This window comes from Diabrotica virgifera, chromosome 8 (assembly GCF_917563875.1).
Source record: "Diabrotica virgifera virgifera chromosome 8, PGI_DIABVI_V3a".
Lineage (NCBI taxonomy): Eukaryota > Metazoa > Arthropoda > Insecta > Coleoptera > Chrysomelidae > Diabrotica > Diabrotica virgifera.
In genome coordinates, this window is record NC_065450.1 from 93,537,734 (window position 1) to 93,559,421 (window position 21,688).

General features: G+C 37.3%; 1 protein-coding gene across 13 annotated transcripts in view; it reads left to right on the top strand.

Moving 5' to 3' along the window:
* Positions 1 to 21,688, top strand: part of LOC114339291 (chromodomain-helicase-DNA-binding protein 7) — a 281,299-nt gene that overhangs the window by 88,575 nt on the left and 171,036 nt on the right. For all 13 annotated transcript variants that reach the window (XM_050658452.1, XM_050658455.1, XM_050658458.1 and 10 more), the window contains exons 2-4: positions 3,114 to 3,331; positions 5,367 to 5,623; positions 9,741 to 17,075. In XM_050658452.1, the coding sequence (XP_050514409.1) occupies positions 3,172 to 3,331; positions 5,367 to 5,623; positions 9,741 to 17,075 (7,752 nt within the window). In that variant the 5' untranslated portion in view covers positions 3,114 to 3,171. The remainder of the gene's footprint in view (positions 1 to 3,113; positions 3,332 to 5,366; positions 5,624 to 9,740; positions 17,076 to 21,688) is intronic.

The following is a 21,688-nucleotide window of genomic DNA, read 5'->3' on the forward strand; positions in this document are numbered from 1 at the left end:
ATCAGACACCTTACGTTTACGTTCACTAACATCATATTTTTCGGAAACTAACCGCTGCTTTCTGGAAACGCTACGTGCATGATAATATGCAGCAACCTTTAGGCAATAACCAATAACTGATGCGATCGCTCTGTAATTAAGCCAAAACTTGTTAACATATTTACCAGCTCCTTGAGATTCGGTTAACTATTCGGTATCTACCTTGGCTTTGCAAAAATCTTGGATCTTTCCATGATGAGCCTTTAAGCAACCCTCATTTTAGGAGCTGTTGTTTTGGTTAGAGTCAGTGTCTCTGCTGTATATGTCATTACCGGTAGCACACATTGATCAAACACTTGTCCTTTTAAACTGATGGTATACTGCTCCTAAATATGTCTCAACGCTCCGTAGGCTGCCCAAGCAAGAGTCAATCTTCTTTTTATTTCGCACGTTTGGTTATCTCTACCAATTCTAATTTCATGACCTAAGTAAATGTACGTTTCCACTAGTTCTACTTGAAAACGAAGATGGTTTCACTTTTCTCCATCTATTGTGATCCCTTTGTTATCCCAGTTGAGCATCTTTAAGGCATATTCCAGAACAGTTATGAATAGCGTTACCAGGTGTCCCGATTTGCGCGGGACGTCCCGATTTTCAGGGGTCTGGGGACGCGTACCGATTTGTACCTGATCGGGACACTAAATGTCCCGATTTTCACCCACGAAAACCAATTTCAGGAGGACTTGCAGTGAATTTTATAACTATGTTATAAAAACAAGCCACTCCAAAAAGCGGCAAAATCGAATGAAAAATATAATTTTAATAAAAAATAAATAATTGACTTAATCTACGATTTTTTTTGTAATTTCGTCTGATTATTATTATGTAGGATTAAAAATACAGATTATAGAAACACCTTGTAGTCCAGTAAATGAAGTGGAAATACGGCAATACCGTGTAATTTTCAGGATCAGCTCCGAATTGCATGAAAATTTGGACGACTTGTGCCGTTGGTTGCTTTTAATCGGGAGGTGACAGTCGCCCCTTCTTGGGGGTGAAAAACTGAGCGTTTAAAATAAGTCCGGAGATGGATAAATTGACTAATTCTGAGCAATTTTAGTTCTATAGAATTTTAACTTAGTTAATCCTTTTCGAGTTATTTACGATTGAAAATGTTTCATTTTTCGACAAAAAAATCACGTTTTCAGGCGATTTTCACAAATAAATCAAAAAGTAAGTATTTGATCGAAAAAAATATTCTTAGCAAAAATGTAGCATAATATAAAAAAATGAAAAAAATTGTGAACTCGAAAAGTCTAGACCCAGCAAATGCAAAGTTGTAGGTCATGAAAAATACGTTTTTATTCGTCAAATTCCAAATCCAATATTTTAACCTGAAATAACCAAGAAATGAAGCACTTTTCTGGAAAAACCAATAACAATTTTTTCATAATAAAGCTTTATTTTTATGTTTTAAAAAGTTTCTAGCATCAAAACTAAGAGAGTTATGCTCAAAATCAAGTTGACTCCTTTTTTTAGGTAATAAAATCGTGAAAATCTCCTCCTACTTAGCACCCCAAATGAAATTAATCGTTACCGCTTTACAAACGATTTACTATACTTATGTATTTTTTACATGATTGAAAGGGCCTGAACGAGTCACTAATCACGAGTATATGCAAAATATGAACAGCCATATTTGAACCAATTTTTGTCTAACAGAAAACAAAATGAATCTATCATATTCATAAAAGCAAAACCTACCTACTTTTTACTCCTTGAGATTTTTAGTGTCCCTAAAAGTTATTCTGAAAAAAAGGGCATTTTCCAATAGTTTAGGAAATTTTTTTTACTATAAAACCAATTTTTTTTAAACCTTAGCACTCCCAACCGGTAAACCTTACAGATCGTGTTAACAATACACATATAAAGTAAATGGTAAAGCGGTAACGAATAATTTTATTTACGGTGCTAAATACGGGGAGATTTTCACGATCTTTTTTTACCAAAAAAAAGAGCCAACTTTATTTTGAGCGTAACTCGCTTAGTTTTAATGCTAGAGACTTTTATATAAAACAAAACTAAAGATTTTTTTAAACACTTTAAAAAGTTTTAAAAAAATTTTGTTCGAAAATTGCTTAATTGTTTGGTTGTTTCAAGTTGAAAAATTCGATTTGGAATTTGACGAATAAGAACGTATTTTTGATAAGCTACAACTTTGCTTTTACTGGTTCTATAGACTTTCTGAACATACAAATTTTTTTGCTTTTTTAAAGCTACCTTTTTGCTAAGAATATTTTTTTAGATAAAATCACTCGAAACTATTGACTTAGTTTAAAAATTATATAGAACAAAAGTTTTTTAAAGTTAGTCAGTTGATCCATTTTTGAGGCTTACTTTAAACGCGCTTTTTTTTACCCCCGAGAAGGGGTAACTGTACTGTCACCCTCCAAGTAAAAGCAACCAACGGTACAAGGTCAACTTTGAAGTAGACAGTAAGTAGAACCTAAAACCAGATTTTCATGCAATTCGGAGTTGACTCTGAAAATTATACTTCAAAACGGTCATTTGCCGGGCTATTGTTGTTTATTTGTCCCGATCTACAACCCTAGATCCCGATTTGTTTTTGCTTATGTACCGATTAAAAACAAATCGGACCTGGCAACACTAGTTATGAATAATTTTGGCTAGAGTGTGTCGCCTTGTCGTACGCCGCGTTCTATGTTTATTTGTTTGGTTTTATCATGTATCTTAACACTCATTGTTGCCTCTTTATAAATATAGATGAGTGTACTATAACGATATTAATGCGGCATTCATTTAGAGCTTTTAAAATGCTATCCAGCTCTAGCGTGTCAAATGCTTTATGAAAATCCACGAATGCTAGGGGCTTCTTATATTCTATTTTTCAATTAGTAACTTTACTCTCTGCAGATGGTCGTTAAAAACCAAATATCAATAATATTATTAATTAATGATTTATTTAAGTATTTAATTAAACATCATGAAGTAAGGCGAAAAAGCCAAGATGAAATGAATTTTCTTCCATGACAAAACTATCAGTATTCTAAACCATATTTTGCCGCTTAACCTTTTTCTATTTCGTTAATTTACTATTTTATCCATTGTTTCAGAGATGCTGTAGTGAGATGAGCAATAAATACGAAACGAAGATATGTGCCGCCTAAAGCGATGGACTCATACGACTTGTTCGGGGAAGATGGTACCGGAATGTTGGAAGGCCTACCAGAACTTGGTGGAGCTGCAGGGGGTGGAGGTGCTGGGGGTAGTGGTTTCGACCCGGCACCGGTGACTGGTGCTCCGAGAAATGCAACTAATGCCTATCCTACAGGTAACCATAAAACTGTGTTTCTTGATCCGAGAGCTTCCAGTATTAGGTGTTATTATTAAAAAACCTTCTTCTTCTTATACTTGTTGTAGACCTGTCGATCTGTTAATTCCGACGCTGAAGTATTTCTTAAGAGGTAGACTGCCAGCTATCTCTCCATCTTTTTGGTGGTCTCCCCGGTGGACGCTTGCCAGCTGGTTTTCCTTTTAGCGCAATTCTTGGTAGTATTTGCTGCTGCATTCTTTTTACATGACAACCATTCTCTTCGTCTTTGCCTACCCCATTTTACTATATCTTGCACGCCACATTGTTCCCTGATGATGTTTCGTATTCTAGCCCTTCTTGTCTTCCCTGCTATTGCTCTTAGTGTCTTCATTACGGCTGTCCGTAGCATGCTTTTGGTTTTATTGGTGTCTTCTCTTGATTCAATACCATAGGTCATAACGGGTCTGATGCAAGTTTTATAAATTCTAACTTTGCTGTCCATTCTCAGGTATGAGTTATTCCAGACCACATCTCTCAAACATCCGGACATGACTGCGGCCTTGTTTATTTGTCCTCTTAGGTCTCTGGCTGAGTCATGATAACTTGATAAGTATACACCTAGATATTTGAACTGGTTTAGCTGTTCTATGGGTTTCCCCTCTACTACGAGCTTTCATCTAATTGGATCTTTCGCAATGGTAATGCATTTTTGTTTTCTGCGCGGATATGTTCATGTTGAGTCGTCGACATGCTTGGTGGAATCGATAAAGTTGTCTTTGTATATCATCCTTATCCTCTGCACTCAGGGCTGCATCATCTGCATAGCACACTCTACTGATTCTACTGTGACCGAGTCTGTATCCTAGTTGTAGCGATTCCACATCTTCTATTATTTCATCCATTAGCATATTGAATAGAAATGGGCTGAGGCTGTCTCCCTGTCTGATTCCCCCTGATGTTGTTATATTGGCCCTAGTGGTGTCGTTTGTTTATTGTCGTGTTGTTATTGTTCATTTGTCTTATGACTTCAGCAATGTTTGCCGGTATCCTGTTTTGCTTCATTTTCTGTAAGATATCGCTAATTCTGACTCTGTCAAATGCTCTCGTTAGGTATATGAAGCAAATATATGCGGGTTTGATATATTCTATCGACTTTCACTTGTTTCATGCTGTTTTTTTCTGTTCTTTATCTGTGATTTAATTTATCCTTGAGTATGCATGTGAATAACTTCATTGTCGTATTTAAGATATTCCTCTGTAGTTGTCCAGACATGATCTTTGCCCTTTCTTAAAAATCGGTATTGTGATACTGGTGTGCCAATCTTGTGGTATCTCTGCTGTCTAACATTTTGTTAAACAATGTTGTGAGACAATAAGTGAGTTTCTGACCGCCGTATTTCAGCAGTTTTTACGGTATTCCATCAGTACCTGGCGATCGTCTATTCTTTAAGATCTTTACTCTCGCTCCTACTTCAATTTCTTTAGTGATATACCTGTCTTCTGTTTTGTAATCGTGTTCGTCATTGGCTTCTTCACCTTTGTAGAGTTATCTGAAAATTTTTTCTATGTCTCAGTCGCTACCTCCGTTGTCTGTACAAATTCATTTACGATTTTTTTCTGTTTTGTAGAATTTTCCAAAATATCCTCTATGTGCCATAGATGTCGTGATCCATGTCACTTGTGAACTTGATCCAATGCTCTCTTTTTATTGCTTTTATTCGCGAATTTATTCTGTTTCTGGTTTCTATATAGATGGCGCGTTGTTCCTGCGTTCCGGTGCTTTTGTAACACAGATAGCATTTTCTTTTTTGTTCTGTGAGTTCCTTGACTTCTTGACAAAACCATGGTTTGTTGCTTCTTATTGCGCTGGTGGTTTGTTTTTCTTTTGCCAATAGACCCTTCCGCAGCTTGTTGGATACAGTTTTTGATTTAATTCCAGCATTCTTCTACTTATTAAGTATTAAAACCAGTAGAAGTATTAAAAAACCAAAATTGAATATATTGCCAATATTCTTTGTTTAATATTTATACCATTATTTTTTTATATTTCCAGCTCAACAACAACCTATTTATTCACAAGAGACGCCACTTCAAAAATTGGCAACTTTTGGTGGACCTGATTTCAACCACATGGACCCGAACGCGCAGAGCATGTACGCCCAAGGTTACGGCACTGACAGGCCAATGGGACCGCCCCCAGGCGCTGCTTATCAACATCAAAGACAGATGGCAGTGAGGCCGCCTAGTGGAGCTGCATCTGCGCAGTATCCGTATCAGACTGATAACATGTACTCTATGCCTGATGTCCAGGTAAGTTGTGTTTTTATTGAACATTTCCTTCCAGTAGTAAAATTTCGACAAAAATGTTTTTTTTAACTATTAAGTATATTAAAATGTCATAAAAGAAAGTATCCATAGTTCACAAATCTGGTCTAGAGGTAACAAAGTACTCAACTCTAAGAATGTACCACAAAATTTATTAAAAAGTTAAATATTAAAATCTTTCTTGGACGCTTGTCGGCCCAACACGAGCCATCATCAGCAAAGTACAGGCAAATATGTACATCAAAAGCTTACCTACAATATATAATTGAATTAGATATATTGTACATACACAAACATTTAAAATAACGTTTCTTAAACGATTTTAAAATATAGTATCTTTCAATCGATGGTGGTTTGATGTGTAAGAATTTATAGATACATGTTCGTCGGGAGGAACCACCTTGCGAACAACTCAGGTGTAGCTGGTCAGCCGGTGAAGTGTCAAAGATGACATAGAGTTCCATAGAACGAAGTGTCAATGAAGGTGGCACAATTTGTAACTAGATAATCACAAAGAAGAAAGGAAAAGAAGAAGCAGTTAAATGTCATAAAAATATGGGAATTAACCAAAAGAAACAGATAAACGGAAAAGATTATATTAATGAACGAAGGGGATAGAGTTGAACAAGACATGACTTAAAAAAATAATAAAGAAGAGCAATACCTATTTTTTGGATAAGTAACAACTGGTCAAGACCAAACAATGTGTTAGTAGGACAGTTGTACAAATTCAATTCGAACAAAACATATCAGGGTAGTACCATCTATAAATCATAAAACATTTATTTAGACATCAGTTATATAACAGTTCAGAGTTGTTTACATAATAATATAAAAGTAAAAAACCACCACATTTAAAAAAAAAAAGAATACAAAATTGCAATATCACGTGACCCGTCCCATTATATATATTAAGGGGAAACAGTAGCGATCAACAGGTAGCAAAAACGCGTTCCAAGATTGCGGCTGTAATTTTGAATATTTTTTCGAGATATTTTGCACACGTATTCGTAATATAATAAAGAATGGCGGTACAGAGCCCAATTTGAAAAATATATTAATATTATGGAAATTACTCTGTACCTAAATAAAATTTAAAAAAAAACGAGCCTGTACCGCCATTAAGAAGAACAAAAAAATACACTTTCTTCAAATAAACTTTTTTATCCGATTCCTAGATTTTGTGTCATTTTGGAACTATGTACTTACTAAAATTTTTTATTTCATTCGTAGTTCCAAAATGACACAAAATCTAGGCATCGGATAAAAAAGTTTATTTGAAGAAAGTGTATTTTTTGTTCTTCTTAATCGCGGTACAGGCTCGTTTTTTTAATATTGTATTTAATTACAGAGTAATTTCCACATATTAATATATTTTTCAAATTGGGCTCTGTACCGCCATTCTTTATTATATTACGAATATGTGTACCAAATAGATCGAAAAAATATTCAAAATTACAGCCGCAATCTTGGAACGCTTTTTCGCTACCTGTTGATAGCTACTGTTTCCTCTTAAAAGTAATAATTTACTATAAACACCTCGGGATGAGTCACGTGATATTTCGGTCTTGTATTCTTTTTTATTAAACATGGTAGTTTTTATACTTTCATATTTACAACTCTTAACTGTTATAACTGATATCTAAATAAACGATTTCATCATCATCAGTGGCGTTAGAGATCTTTATGAGCCAAAGCCTTCTTCAGAACAATCCTCCATTCGCCCCTGTCTCTGGCAACTCTTCTCCATGCTCTAATTCCAATAGATTTTAAATCAGTTTCTATGTTGTCTTGGTACCTAAGTCTCAGTCTTCCTCTTGCTCTTTGTCCTATCGGCCCTCTTCGGTCAAAAACTTTTCTGACTATGGCATCTTCCTCTCGCCTGATTACATGACCTATCCATCTAAGGCGTACTACCTTAATGAATTGTACAACGTCAGGTTCTCCAAAATTTCTATACAACTCATTGTAACGCCTGCGCCACAAACCTTGTTCTTTTATGCCACCATATATTTGTCTTAGAATTTTTCGCTCAAAACGTTTGAGCAGTTCTTGGTCATTCTGAGTAAGTGACCAAGTTTCTGAGCCATATGTTAGCACTAGTCTTATTAGTGTTTTGTAGACAGTCAATTTAATTTTTCTAGGTATTTTTGAGGCCATTTGTTTTCTTAAGCCATAGTAGCACTTATTGGCGAGCACTATTCTTCTTTTAATTTCTTCACTGACATTGTTATCTTTAGTTAGCAGCGAGCCTAAGTATATGAAGGTGTCGACACCTTCCAGTTCTAGGTCGTCAGTTATTATTCTTGTAGGTGTCGGGTTGCTTGACCTAGTGCAACACATATATTTGGTCTTTTGAACATTTATATTTAGGCCCATTCTCTGTGCAGATGCTCTTAACGACTGAAATGCTTCAGTCAGAGATTCTTTAGATCTACCTATGATGTATATGTCATCTGCATATCCGACAATTTGTACTGATTTGTTAAAGATAGTACCATTCCTATTAATTTGGGACTCTCGAATTATTTTTTCTAATGCCACGTTAAATAAGAGACACGATAGTCCATCACCCTGTCTTAGTCCATTTTTGCAATGGAAGGGTCTTGAGAAATCGTTCTGGATCTTTACCACTCTCTCTTCTCCTGTGAGCATAAGTTCAGTTAATTGGACAAGATGAAGCGGTATTTTAAATTCTACCACAGCAAGTAGAAGTTTACCTCTATTAACTGAGTCGTATGCGGCTTTGAAGTCCACTAATATGTGGTGGGTGTCGACGCCGAACTCTAGGATTTTTTCAAGGATCTGCCTCACTGTAAATATCTGGTCCGTTGTTGATTTATTAGGACGGAAACCGCACTGATATCCTCCTACTATTTCTTCAACGTAGGGAAGAAGTGTTTTGTACAATACGTTGGACAACACTTTATATGCCATATTGAGTAGAGTGATGCCTCTATAATTATCACATACCATCATGTCTCCCTTTTTGTGTAGAGGACACAGTACACCCAACTTCCAGTCTGTGGGTGTTTCTTTCTGTTGCCAAATTGCAGTTATCAGTTTATGCATATGTTTCAAGAGGGTGTCGCCGCCGTTTTTGAAGAGTTCAGCAGGGAGATTATCCGAACCGGGGGCTTTGTTATTTTTAAGTGTTAAGATGGCTTCTCCAATTTCTTCTTCGGTGGGGAGTGATTGCCGATCATCTTCATTAATTTGAAGCATGGGATCCTCCATCTCGCCATCTTCATAATTGCCACTAAGCAGTTCAATAATGAACGTTTTATTATACCTATATAGATGGTTGCCAGAATGAAGGATGGAAGATGGACTTGCAAACTAGTTGAATGGAGACCAAGAGCCGATAAACTTAGCAAAGGAAGACCACCAATACGATGGCAAGACGACTTACGAAAGACAACAAAAAACTGGATACAAAAAGCACAAGATAGAACACTTTGGAGACAAACAGGGGAGGCCTATGTCCAGCAGTGGATTGAGAGAATCTGATGATGATGATGATATAGATGGTGCTACCCTGATATGTTTTGTTCTAATTGAATTTGTACGACTGCCCTACTAACACATTGTTTGGTCTCGACCACTTTGTATTGCTTTTCTTATTTTTTTAATTCATTTCCTCTTTAGCTCCATCCCCTTCGGTCATTAATATAATCTTTTTGGTTTGTTTCTTTCGGTTACTTCTCATATTTTTATGACATTTAACTGCTTCTTCTTTTCCTTTCCTCTTTGTGATTATCTAGTTACAAATTGTGCCACCTTCATTGACACTTCGTTCTATTGCACTGTATGTCATCTTTGACAGTACTTTGACACTTTACCGGCTGACCGGCTACACCTTAGGTGGGAGTTGTTCCAACATGTTGAGTTTTTTTCATATCTTATTCAATTATATTTATATTATAGGTCAGTTTTTGATGTATTTTCCTGCACTTTGCTGATAATGGCTCGTGTTGGGCTGAAACGCGTCCACCAAAGATTTTAATATGTAACTTTTTAATAAATTTTGTAGTACATTCTTAAAGTTAAGTACTTTGATATAAAAATGTGTTACTGAGTTTTTTGCATTTTGTATTTTCAGGTAAGTGGTATGAGTGATACAAGCAATATGCAAGCAGCAGCTGCTGCAGGATGGAGTCATAATGCTGCGGCGGCAGCGGCCGGTTATCCTAGTATGCACAGATATAGTCAGATGAGTCAATATAGGCAGCAGTCGATGTCAGGTTATCCGCATCAACAAGAACCGAAACAGCAGTTTCCGTCTGGTCAGCATCCGATGATGCAGCAGCCACATCAAACCACTTACCAAATGCAACGACATACGCCTCATTATCCACAAGCGACATCTGGATATCCGACTTCAGCAGCCAGTCAGGGTTATGCTGGATATATGCACCAACGCTTACCGCATCATCATCAGTATCCGCAGCCACATCATCAGATGGATATGGCGACAGTTTCTCAGACGCAGCAGTATGCTCAAATGAGTCATAATCAAAATTTAACCCATGCAGCACCTTCCGCCGGTCACATGGGCCAATCGCCTCTCTCTGTAGGTCACACGCCGCCACAGAGCCATCCTACACCCCAGCAACAATCTCAGCCACCTAACCCCATGGCACATCCTAGTAATATCGGATATAACCAAAGTCACCAAACAATGCAGTCCATGCAGCGACCTATGGAAGTTCCGCCTAGCCAACAGCAATTTCAATCAAAACACTCGGCAGGTCCAATGGGAAATGTTAGCCCTCAATATCGAGCACCATTTCCTCAGTTATCTCCTCAGATGTCCCCAAGATCTCAAATGTCTCCAAGACCTGCACCTACTTCTCAAATGTCGCCAAGACCTAATATGTCACCAGCCAAACCGAATATGTCACCTCATCCGCCGCCTATGCAACAAAATACACTGAGTCCTAGACCGACAGTCAGCATAGCTCCTAAAGTTTCAGCTCCTTCGCCAGCACCTTTGTCTACTTATTCACAGCAAAGTACCTTACAAGCTCTCGAGCAGATGGTTATGCCACCCTCTAGCACAAATTCATCAGAATACCCTTCTTATCAATCAAGAAGTTCATTAGGTCCTCCACCAGGTCCACAAAATCCTTTAAGTCCAGCTATGAGTATGAGAAATCCCATAAATGAGCCGTGGCCACCAGTTCAGTCACGACAAGTGTCACATTTGTCTAGTTTAAATGGTTCTATGAATATGATGGATCAAAATCCAATACCAACAAGTCAGTCAATTCCTCCTACACAATCTCTACCACCTTCTGGTATGCCAAATACCCAAATGCCTCCGGGACCTAATATAAACGTAGGATTTTCTACTGACGAATTGAGAAGTGATATTAGTAACTCTAGCAGTACAAATTTAATGGAAATGCAAGTGAGGGAGAAAGAATCTTCGGTTTCGCAAAGCGTTCCTGTTAGTAGTCACAATGAATTTACATCTGTTCAATCTCCTACTACAAGCATACCTGATAAAATGCCTAGTAGTACGACAAATTCAGAAGCCATCGTACCGACATCGGTACCTTCCGTATCATCTCATCCTCCCACTCCAACACCTACATCTACTACGGATGATAATATAACAAACACTCAAGACACTAGTCTTCCTTCTAATAGTGAATCTGTGAAACAAATTGACGAATTAAGTAATACAAGTTCCACATCTCAGCAGCAAACCCCAAGTCAAAGTAGTAATAATAATTTCACAGACTTTAATTGTGTTTCAAGCATGACGGGGTATCCTAGTCAACCCGGCACCCCAAAAAGTAACAAGATGGACGATCTAGTACAATCTAATGCCTCGATATTTAGTCAAGACAACTCAGTATCTCAAGAATCTTTACCAGAATCTAATAAGTCTGATCATAGTTCAATACGTTCGCCTAGGCTGCAGTCACCTATCTCAAATAGTCAGAGCTCTATGCCATTGCCTTCTAGTGCGCCAAGTAGTCAAAGAGACAACCGTTCATCATACAGCGTTAATTACAACGTCTCTACTCCATCGCCGACTCAATCACATTCTTTGGTGCAAAGTACAAACAGGGAACCGGCTAATACATTAATTCCAAGTATACAATCCAATCAAATGATGACCTCACAGATGTTGCCAAAAATATCGCAACATCTCAATAGTATTCAAAGTCAAAATCAACAACTTTCTCCACAGAATCAACCTGGGATTATTGAACAAAATCTTAGTAGTAATAACAGTTTGTCTAGTCCGCCACCTGTCAATGTTTCTACACAAAATATAGCTCCTAATCCACCTAATGTACAGACTCTGAGTACTTTACAACAAAGTATTTCCACCTCAAACAACATACCCAGCATTGTTGCTGTAGAAAGTCCCATCTCAGTGCAAAATACAATGAATGTTTCAGAGAGTGACAACACAACTACTCAAACTATGCCGAGTACACAAAGTCAACCTAATGTACCAATCCAGCCAAGTATACAGAATAAACCAAGTATTCCGAATTTACCAAGTATACCAACACAATCCAGCATATTAAACCAATCAAATCTAACGAATCAGTCAACCATGCCCAGTATTTTAAATCAAAGTGTGTCTAGTGTGATATCCGTTAATACGCCTGTGTCCAATCAGAATAGTTTGCTTGGAGCACAGAATATCACTACTCAACCTTCTCCACAGATCACTATGCCAATTCAAAATAACGTAAATCCATTAAATAATCCGAATAACGTAGTAACTCAGCCAATTATTAGCAACCAAACGACTATACAAGGTATACAATCTCCACCACCTGCTCAACCGACAATTCCAATAGTTTCTGCTTCTCAAGGTATCCAGACACCTCCACCGATGCCCCAACACGCTCAAATATCTCACCAATTACCAACTACTAATATGCCATCCCACGGAAATATTCCAAATATACCTCCTGCGAGTAAGCCGGGATTGTTCGACCAGAACAATCAGATGATGAGTCCAAACGGAATACCGATCGGTCCGAATAGGAACATACCGCCTAGAATGACACCACACGGAATTCAAATGACACATCCTGGAATGTCTATGGGTATGGCCGGGCATCCGGGAATGATGGGAAATATAGATAGCATGTTAGTTGGACCAGGAATGCCTGGCTATCAGACGCCAATCAGTCATCACCAAGAACGTGCCGCTTTGCAACAACAGCTACAAGAAATGTACTGTATGCCTCCAGGAGCGGAACACCAAGAAAAAATTACTTTTCTCCAAGAAAGACTTAATCTCTTAAGCCAACACGAGGCAAATGACCAGTGCAACGGTGGTGCTCAGTGTATTCTTCAAAGTCCAATGTTCAATTCGCAAATGATTGACAGTCCTCAAGTATCAAGTACAACAGGTAGAGGACGAGGTAAAGGACCCCCAAAGCCGAGAAAACCTCGTGCTAAAAAGGGAGATAAACTTATAGAACCAAATCAAGTTGTTACTCCAATTAATACTGTAATGCCTATGATAACGCAATCACCTCAACAATTACCAGTGTCGGAAGATTTTGTGACACCTGGAGCTGGTCTGAGTATACCTTCTAATGAAATGTCAGAATTTACAGACATAGGAACAGATACTGATATTGAACCGAAAAAGAAGGGAAGAAAGCCGCGAATTCCTAAACCCAAAGAACTGAAGGAAGGGAAAGAACTAAAGGCACCAAAATCGCCGAAAGAACCCAAAGTTCCAAAAGAAAGGAAAAAGAGAGAGCCAAAGGATCCAAAGGAACCTCGGGTTAAACGAAAATATGTCAGAAAAAAGAAACCCGGTGAGTCCGAGGAAAGTGCTACTGATGAATCATTTAATAAATCTTCAGAAAGTCTTGAAGAAGTATCTGCATCTACTCCTAGCCAGACTTTAAAAACATCTGAAGCTGAAGCCGAAGCTGTCATACCTTTTGAAGCGAAAATAGATGATCCAGATTCACAAGCTTTACCCGAAAGTTCTGTTCCTTCAGATACAACGACTACCGATAAACCTGAAGAAATGCAGGCTGATTCCCAAACTCCGGCCGAGGGCAGTATTTCAAATGAAAATGACGATAAAAAAGACGAATATAATTTCGATGACGAACCGAGTCCAGAAATTGTCGAATTGCCAAAAAGAACCAAAAAACCTAGACCTCAAGCGGCAAAAGCAAAACCAGTTTCCAATAAACGACCTAAACGAAGTGCCGGAGCAGGTCGCAAACGTAGAGGTACAATCGTCCCAGAATCTGATGGAGAAAATGAGGATATGATCTCAACTCCTCCACCATCACCACCAGACGATGGTGAGAGTTCTTCTAAACGTAGATCTGCAAGAAACACTCAGCGTAAAAAGTACATAGATGATGTAATGTTAAGATTTTCTGATGATGATGCACCTCCTACTCCTACTAGAACTCGAAAAGCTATAGTACCAGCTACACCACCTATAGCTACGACTCCAGCGGCGGCTGCTGCAGCTACAGCGGCGGCGGCTGCAGCTACAGCAGCTGCGAAGGAAATTCAGGAAATCCAGGAAATTCCGCGACCACCTACTCCGACTAATGAGGACGGTACTCCATCTACTAGCAATGCCGATTCTAAAAATCAAATGAATTATGTGTATGTTAATCCTACTGAAGAAGATTCTATGGTTGTTCAGTACGTGTTAAGCGCTAGAATGACTCAACGCAAAAAGAAAAAAGAAGTGCCTGTTGAACAACCTAAAAAGGAGATTAAAGAAGGCGAGAAAAATGACGAAGAGAAGAAAGAAAGGGCAGAATTATCGGATGAAGAAGCCGAACCAAAGCCTAAACCTCCAGAACCGTCAACAATTGTAAAGCACGACGATGACGATGAAGAAGAAATGGAGGAAGTTGAAGAATATTATGTTAAATACAGAAACTTCTCATATTTGCATTGCGAATGGAAAACAGAAGATGAGTTGTTTAAAGGTGATCGAAGAATCGCGAATAAAATTAAGAGATACAGACAAAAACAAGCGCAACAGATGAACATATTTGAAAACTTAGAAGATGAACCATTTAATCCTGATTATGTAGAGGTTGATAGGGTTTTAGATCTTTCAGAACACACCGATGCTACGACAGGCGAAATTGTGAAACATTATTTAGTCAAATGGAGGGCACTGCAGTATGAAGATTGTACTTGGGAATTGGAAGAAGACGTAGATCCCATAAAAATTCAGCAGTATGAAAAGTTCAGTAAAATACCGCCTAAAGATACTTGGAAAATCAAAAAGAGACCTTCTCCAGAGCAGTGGACCAAGTTGGAAAAATCTCCCATTTATAAAAGTGGAAACAGTTTAAGAGAGTATCAATTGGAAGGACTTAACTGGCTTCTGTTCTCTTGGTTTAATTGTAGGAACTCCATACTAGCAGATGAGATGGGTTTGGGTAAGACCATTCAAAGTTTGACGTTTTTGCACTCGGTGTGGGAATGGGGCGTTAGAGGTCCATTCTTAGTAATTGCTCCTCTTTCCACTATACCGAATTGGCAAAGGGAAATCGAGGGTTGGACTGATTTGAACGTAATCGTATATCACGGTTCGGCGACGAGTAGAAATATGCTACAAGAATATGAAATGTATTATAAAAACGAAAAGGGACAATTTATCAAAGATATTACTAAATTTAACATCCTTATTACGACTTTTGAAATTATTGTTACTGATTTTGCTGATTTGAAAGGTTTTAATTGGAGAATATGTGTAATTGACGAAGCTCATAGGCTGAAAAATCGAAATTGTAAGCTACTAGAAGGATTAAGACAGTTAACATTGGAACATAGAGTGCTGCTATCTGGTACACCTTTACAAAATAACGTAAACGAATTGTTTTCATTGTTGAACTTCCTTGAACCGACACAGTTCAGCAATAACGAAACTTTTGTCCAAGAATTTGGTCAACTGAAAAGCGAACAAGAAGTTCAAAAGTTGCAATGTCTTCTTAAACCGATGATGTTGAGACGATTAAAAGAGGACGTAGAAAAATCTCTTGCTCCTAAAGAAGAAACTGTTGTAGAAGTAGAACTAACGAATATCCAGAAGAAATATTATAGAGGTATATTGGAGAGAAATTTTTCATTTTTGTCCAAAGGCACTACGCATGCTAATATACCAAATTTAATGAACACAATGATGGAACTGAGGAAATGTTGTATTCATCCATATTTGTTGAATGGAGCCGAAGAACAGATCCAATATGACTATAAAAATCAACATGGCGAAGATAATGATGCATATTATAAAGCACTCATACAATCCAGCGGAAAAATGGTATTGATAGATAAGTTGTTACCGAAACTAAAGGCAAACGGGCATAGAGTTCTGATCTTCAGTCAAATGGTTAAATGTCTGGATATATTGGAGGACTATCTAATGTTTAAAAAGTATCCGTTTGAAAGAATAGACGGTAGAATCAGAGGTAACTTAAGACAAGCTGCTATTGATCGATTTTCACGACCAGATTCTGATCGATTCGTGTTTCTTTTGTGTACTAAGGCTGGTGGTCTTGGTATCAATTTAACTGCGGCCGATACTGTTATAATTTACGACAGCGACTGGAATCCTCAGAACGATTTGCAAGCTCAAGCAAGATGCCATCGTATCGGTCAACAAAAGATGGTAAAAATCTACAGGCTCTTGTGTAGAAATACATACGAAAGAGAAATGTTTGACAAGGCTTCGTTGAAGTTGGGACTGGATAAAGCTATTCTGCAAAGTATGAATACGTCACAAGGCGGCAAAGATGCTGGTAATAGGCAATTAAGTAAAAAAGAAATCGAAGATTTGTTAAAGAAAGGTGCGTACGGTGCATTGCTTGACGAAGATGATGGTGACAAATTCTGCGAGGAAGACATAGATGTTATTTTGGCTAGAAGAACACAAGTAATCACGATGGAATCTGAAAAGGGCTCGACATTCTCTAAAGCAAGTTTTGCCTCTAGCGCCAATAGATCTGATATAGCGATAGACGATCCCGATTTTTGGAACAAATGGGCCAAAAAAGCAGAGATCGACACGACGGAAAAAGACGAAAATGAAGACTTGGTTATATCCGAACCAAGACGAAGAACTCAGATAAAACGATATGGCCACGATGAAAGTGCTATCGATATGTCTGAATTGGAAAGCTCGTCTGACTCAGATCCCGAAAATGAAGGTCTTGGTGCAGGTTTGAGAACAAAGAAGAAACTGAGGAAGAGAAAATACAGACCCGACGATTATATTCCAAGAGAAGGAGAACCCAGAGGAGATATTGTGTACGGCAGTTGGGCTAGGAGGGAATGTTTCATGGTAGAAAGAGGTCTGCTCACTTTTGGATGGGGAAGATGGCAGGAGATCCTTATGCATTCCCAATTGAGGAAGGGCTGGAAGGAATCGGATATCGAGGACTGTGCTCGAGTAATCGTAAGTACTTTTTCATGTATTATCAGGAAAATGTGTTTAAGTTAGTATATAATTTTTCAGCGATATTAGCGTCTACATCAGAGACATTTGTATGAGTTTTTTAAGTTCTAAGAAATTATACGTCAATTTACAATTTTTGTTGGGAATAAGCCACAATTTTATTTTAAAATACTTTTTTTGACGTTTCTATTTACACTTCGGAAATCGTTTTCAAAATTCAATTTCCGAATTGGAAATCGAAACGTCTAATAAAATTATTTTTAAGTATATTGGTGGCTTATTCCCAACAAAAATAGTAAATTACATTAAGGTGTTATAAGAAAATAGCTTCAGAACAACATTAAAAACTCGTATATCAAAATGTAAAATATCTACAGGGTGTCCAGAAACTCTACCGACAAACGAAGACAGGAGATTCCTCAGATAATTTTAAGATATTTGAATCCAGTTAACCTAGTATGAAAATGCTTCCTAAGGGAGCTAGAGCTCTTTGAAGATGGCGTCTTGTAATTAGTTTTTCTTAAATAACTCCAGAACTCTATTGAGAAAAACAAAAATTAGCACACATATTTATCTTCCAGAGATAAATCTAAGGTGTCCGTTTTAGGTAGGGCAACAGTTATTTTATCGCATAACTTTTTTATCTTTAATTTTTAAGCATTTTTGACTCTGGATTATTAAATTTTGAGGTATTTTACAACTAAAAGGTACTCTTGCTTTAAGTCGACAGAATACACCGTTTTCTAGAAAAATGGATTTGAAAATTTTTCTTTTTTTAATAAAAAAAAAATATTTAAAAAAAAACTATTTAGAAATCCGAAAACTGGTACAGTGGAACCCCGTTAACTCGGATTAATCGGGACCGCGGCCGATCCGGGTTATCGAAAATCCGGGTTAGCCGGAGAAAATGGTAAAAATTAATAAAATATGGTATGCTCACAGATAAACTCCGTTATAATTGTCACACAGACACTGGTAAACCACGTTCGCATTCCACACAAAACCACACATACAAAGCGTCGTCAAGAGTCTCATTCTTAGCTTTATTAGCTTTGCACCGATTGTCCAAACTATCTTTTGTTATCATTTTGAAAAAAAAATTCTTCGATTTTAGTTCTATTTTTCTTCCAATCCGATACTGTAGATGTACCGACACCATATAATGCTGCAAGATTCGCCTTTATCAATTATTCTACTTAATGCATTTTTACGTTTTGTTGCCCTTATAGACAAAAAACACACAAACACAAAATCTGAATAGATTTACGAACGATTACAGAACGGAAGCGAACAATACGACTTTACTACACACAATACCGTCTCTGATGTTATGTTATTTAATAACAGTGATGACTAAGACCATTGTCAAAAAAAGAATTTGAATAGTCTTTTCTAAACAATGCTAAGACAGTTTCAAATAAATAAAGGATACTACAGGTGCCTGTTGTTTTCGATAACACGACAATGAATGTGGTGTGCCATGAGTCATTTTTACTATGGTATATTAGTTCAAATTACACAAATACCCATTATCTCTCCAATATTATATTACATACATTTTTATTGTTACAATATTTGTCTGATAAAAATCGGTCCGGGTTAGCCGGAGTTCCGGGATATCGGGGGCCGACTTATCGGGGTTCCACTGTACTAGTGGAGTTACTGAAGGTGGATAGAGCTATTACCTCCGATTTCGTTGAACCTCCATCGATTTGCATGAAAATTGGTGAGTGGCTAGAGGATATCTCAAGGAACAAAGGTGACATGGTGCCAACTTGCGCTTTTACCCTGGGGGTGGATGCCGCCCCTTCTCGGGGGTGAAAATTATTTTATTAAAATTAACCCCATAATTCGATAGGACCATTTTTGTTTTAAATTTTATGCAGAACGTTTTTGTATAGAACATTGTTTACGCTTAAACATAGTTTTAGAAATATTGACGAAAAACGTAAAGAAACTACTAATTTACCGACTTCTCCCCCATCTCCCCCCCAAACCGGACGCTCAAAATGGTGTAACTTTTTACTGAACAATATGTGGACCATATAGAACAATTTGGTGTTGGAGGAAAACTTTTAATTTTAATGTCTGGGTTAGGCCTTTTTTGTACCAATTATACTATACTACCTCCGTAACTTTGGAACCGTTCATTTTAGAAGGATTATATATAGGGCCTTTTTTATTTCAAATTTATTGTAGAATATTTTTGTATAGAAGGTTGTTCATGCTAAACTTCATAGTTTTAGAAATATTGACGAAAAACGTAAAAAACTACGAATTTACCGACTTCTCCCCCCCCCCCCCCCCAACCCGATGCTCAAAAAGGTGTGACTTTTTTCTGAATATTATATGGACCATATAGAAAAATTTGGTGTTGGAGGATAACTTTCACTTTGGATGTCTGGGTTATGTCATTTTTTGAATCAATTCTATCATACTACTTATGCTTTAATTGCATAATCGTGAAGTTATAGAGGGCCGCTCGAGGTAATTTGGCCTAGGGCCGCAAGTGCGATTTCATTAATTGCGAATTTCTAGTACGGGTCGTATGCGTCCGTTTTGGGTAGGTCAACGGTTATTTTTTGTTATGCAAATGCTTAAAAGTTAAAAGACAAAAAAGTTATGTGATAAAATAACCGTTGCCCTACCCAAAACGTACGCCTATGATCAATACTAGAAACTCGCAATGGATGAAATCGATTTATATCTGGAAGATAAATATACGCACTGATTTTCGTTTTTCTAAATTGGAGCGTTCTGGAGGTATTTGAGAAAGACTAATTACAAGATGCCATTTTCAAAGAGCTCTAGCTCCCTTAGGAAGCATTTTCGAACTAGGTGAGTTGAGCAAAATTGTCTTAAATTATTTGAAGAAACTCCTGTCTTCGTTTGTCGGTAGAGTTTCTGGACACCCTGTATACTTATGACCTTCGGAGGGAGAGATCGAAATATGCAAGTAGTTTGTGTAATTCTGCATGTACGCGCGAATAATGGTTAACTGTTCAAAATTACTTTTCTTCCTAGTATTTTTTTAGTCCATTGTCTATTAATTGTATCATCATTTAACGTCAATTTCTTCCTTGATATTTGACTCTTTCTTTTCTCACTGTTCTTTGTGTATATTGAGTCCATTACTTACCTCCCTTTATTCACAGGGGAGACTTTTATATATTTGTTTATATAGGATTTTGTCCCATAAGTACGGATCGGATTTTCATATATCTGGTATCGTAGGTTTTGCAATATTTTACCGTGAGTGAATGTACTAATTGAAGGGCTTGTGGGAAAACGGTAACAAGCCACAAAAGTAGAAAATGGAGAAAACCTAGTTTGAAACTTTCAATCAAATCCTTAAATCAGAGTTTTTATTATAACACAACAATATTTTTTTAAATGAAGCTTTATTCTGAATATAAGCAATTTAAAAACAAAAAAAAACAAACGGAACTCTTAACTAAAAGAGAAAAAATATTTAAAGAGAAAAAATATTTTTCTTGAGCAACGTGGCTTACTCCTTTTTTACAAAAACATTGTTGTAAGATTTTGTTATCTAAGACGATGTTTCTATTTTACTCGTCCAAGTCAAAATTCTCCGTTTCCGGATCTTCTGCGAGGTCTGTTGACTGTTGTCGAACGCCCAGCTCAACGTAAAAGTCGTGATAAACTAAAGGAATATAAAGCATGAGTTCCCTTAAATTTTTTAGCTTATTTTCGTTAAGAGGTACAGGTGTGGTATATTTTGGAGGAAGATCTCTTAGATTTATTCGATTTCCATCTTTTACTCCTCGCTTACCAATATTGACCGATTTAAACTCTTCATTTAAAAAGTGTTTCACAAGCATTGTGTTGGGTTTATCCGCCTCAAATCTAAAACATCTAACTTGACTAAAACGTAAAGGTTCTTTTTCGTCTGTCATCTGTTTTTTGTTAGTTTGCCTTTGCAGCTCGTCAAAGGAAACAAAACCTTTTTGTTGCATCTTGATAACTTCAAATGGATTGGTTTTTTTTGCTTTTCTTATAACGTCGCACCATTGATTGGGATGATAGATTTGTGCCGTAAATTTCTTTTTCTTCTCAATTAGGGCGAAATCACGATCTGAGGGTAAGCGCGTATGCCCACTTACAAGAAAACGATGTTCGATAGCCAAAAACTGTTTCTCTCTGACTAGTTGCATATATACTGACATCAGAGCCCAGTTTTTATTTTGACCCCCACAGTTTCGGTGTAAATGATAAGCTCTTTATTGTCAGTATTTGTTAGGAACATTTCGATATATTTCAGTAGTGCACTGGCAATTTCATCACTACCCCTCTTTGTCACATTTTCGGTCCAAGTGAACATGTACCCCTGCTCTCTGTTGCAGTTATGGATGCCCAAATTGTACATCCATGCCTTTCTCAAATAAAATGCTTTTCCCACAGTCAAATTCGGCACTGGCAATGCCTGTTGTCAATCAAATGAAATTACTTCCTTTTCATCTGTTAATTTGGCATGTGCAGACTCTTATCAAGTCCTGTTGCATCGCCTCAGCCCTTCTTTGATGCAACTCTAACTTTAACTTAATTTGTTGACATTCTTCAGCATTTTCTTTATTTGATTCGAGCGAGACATT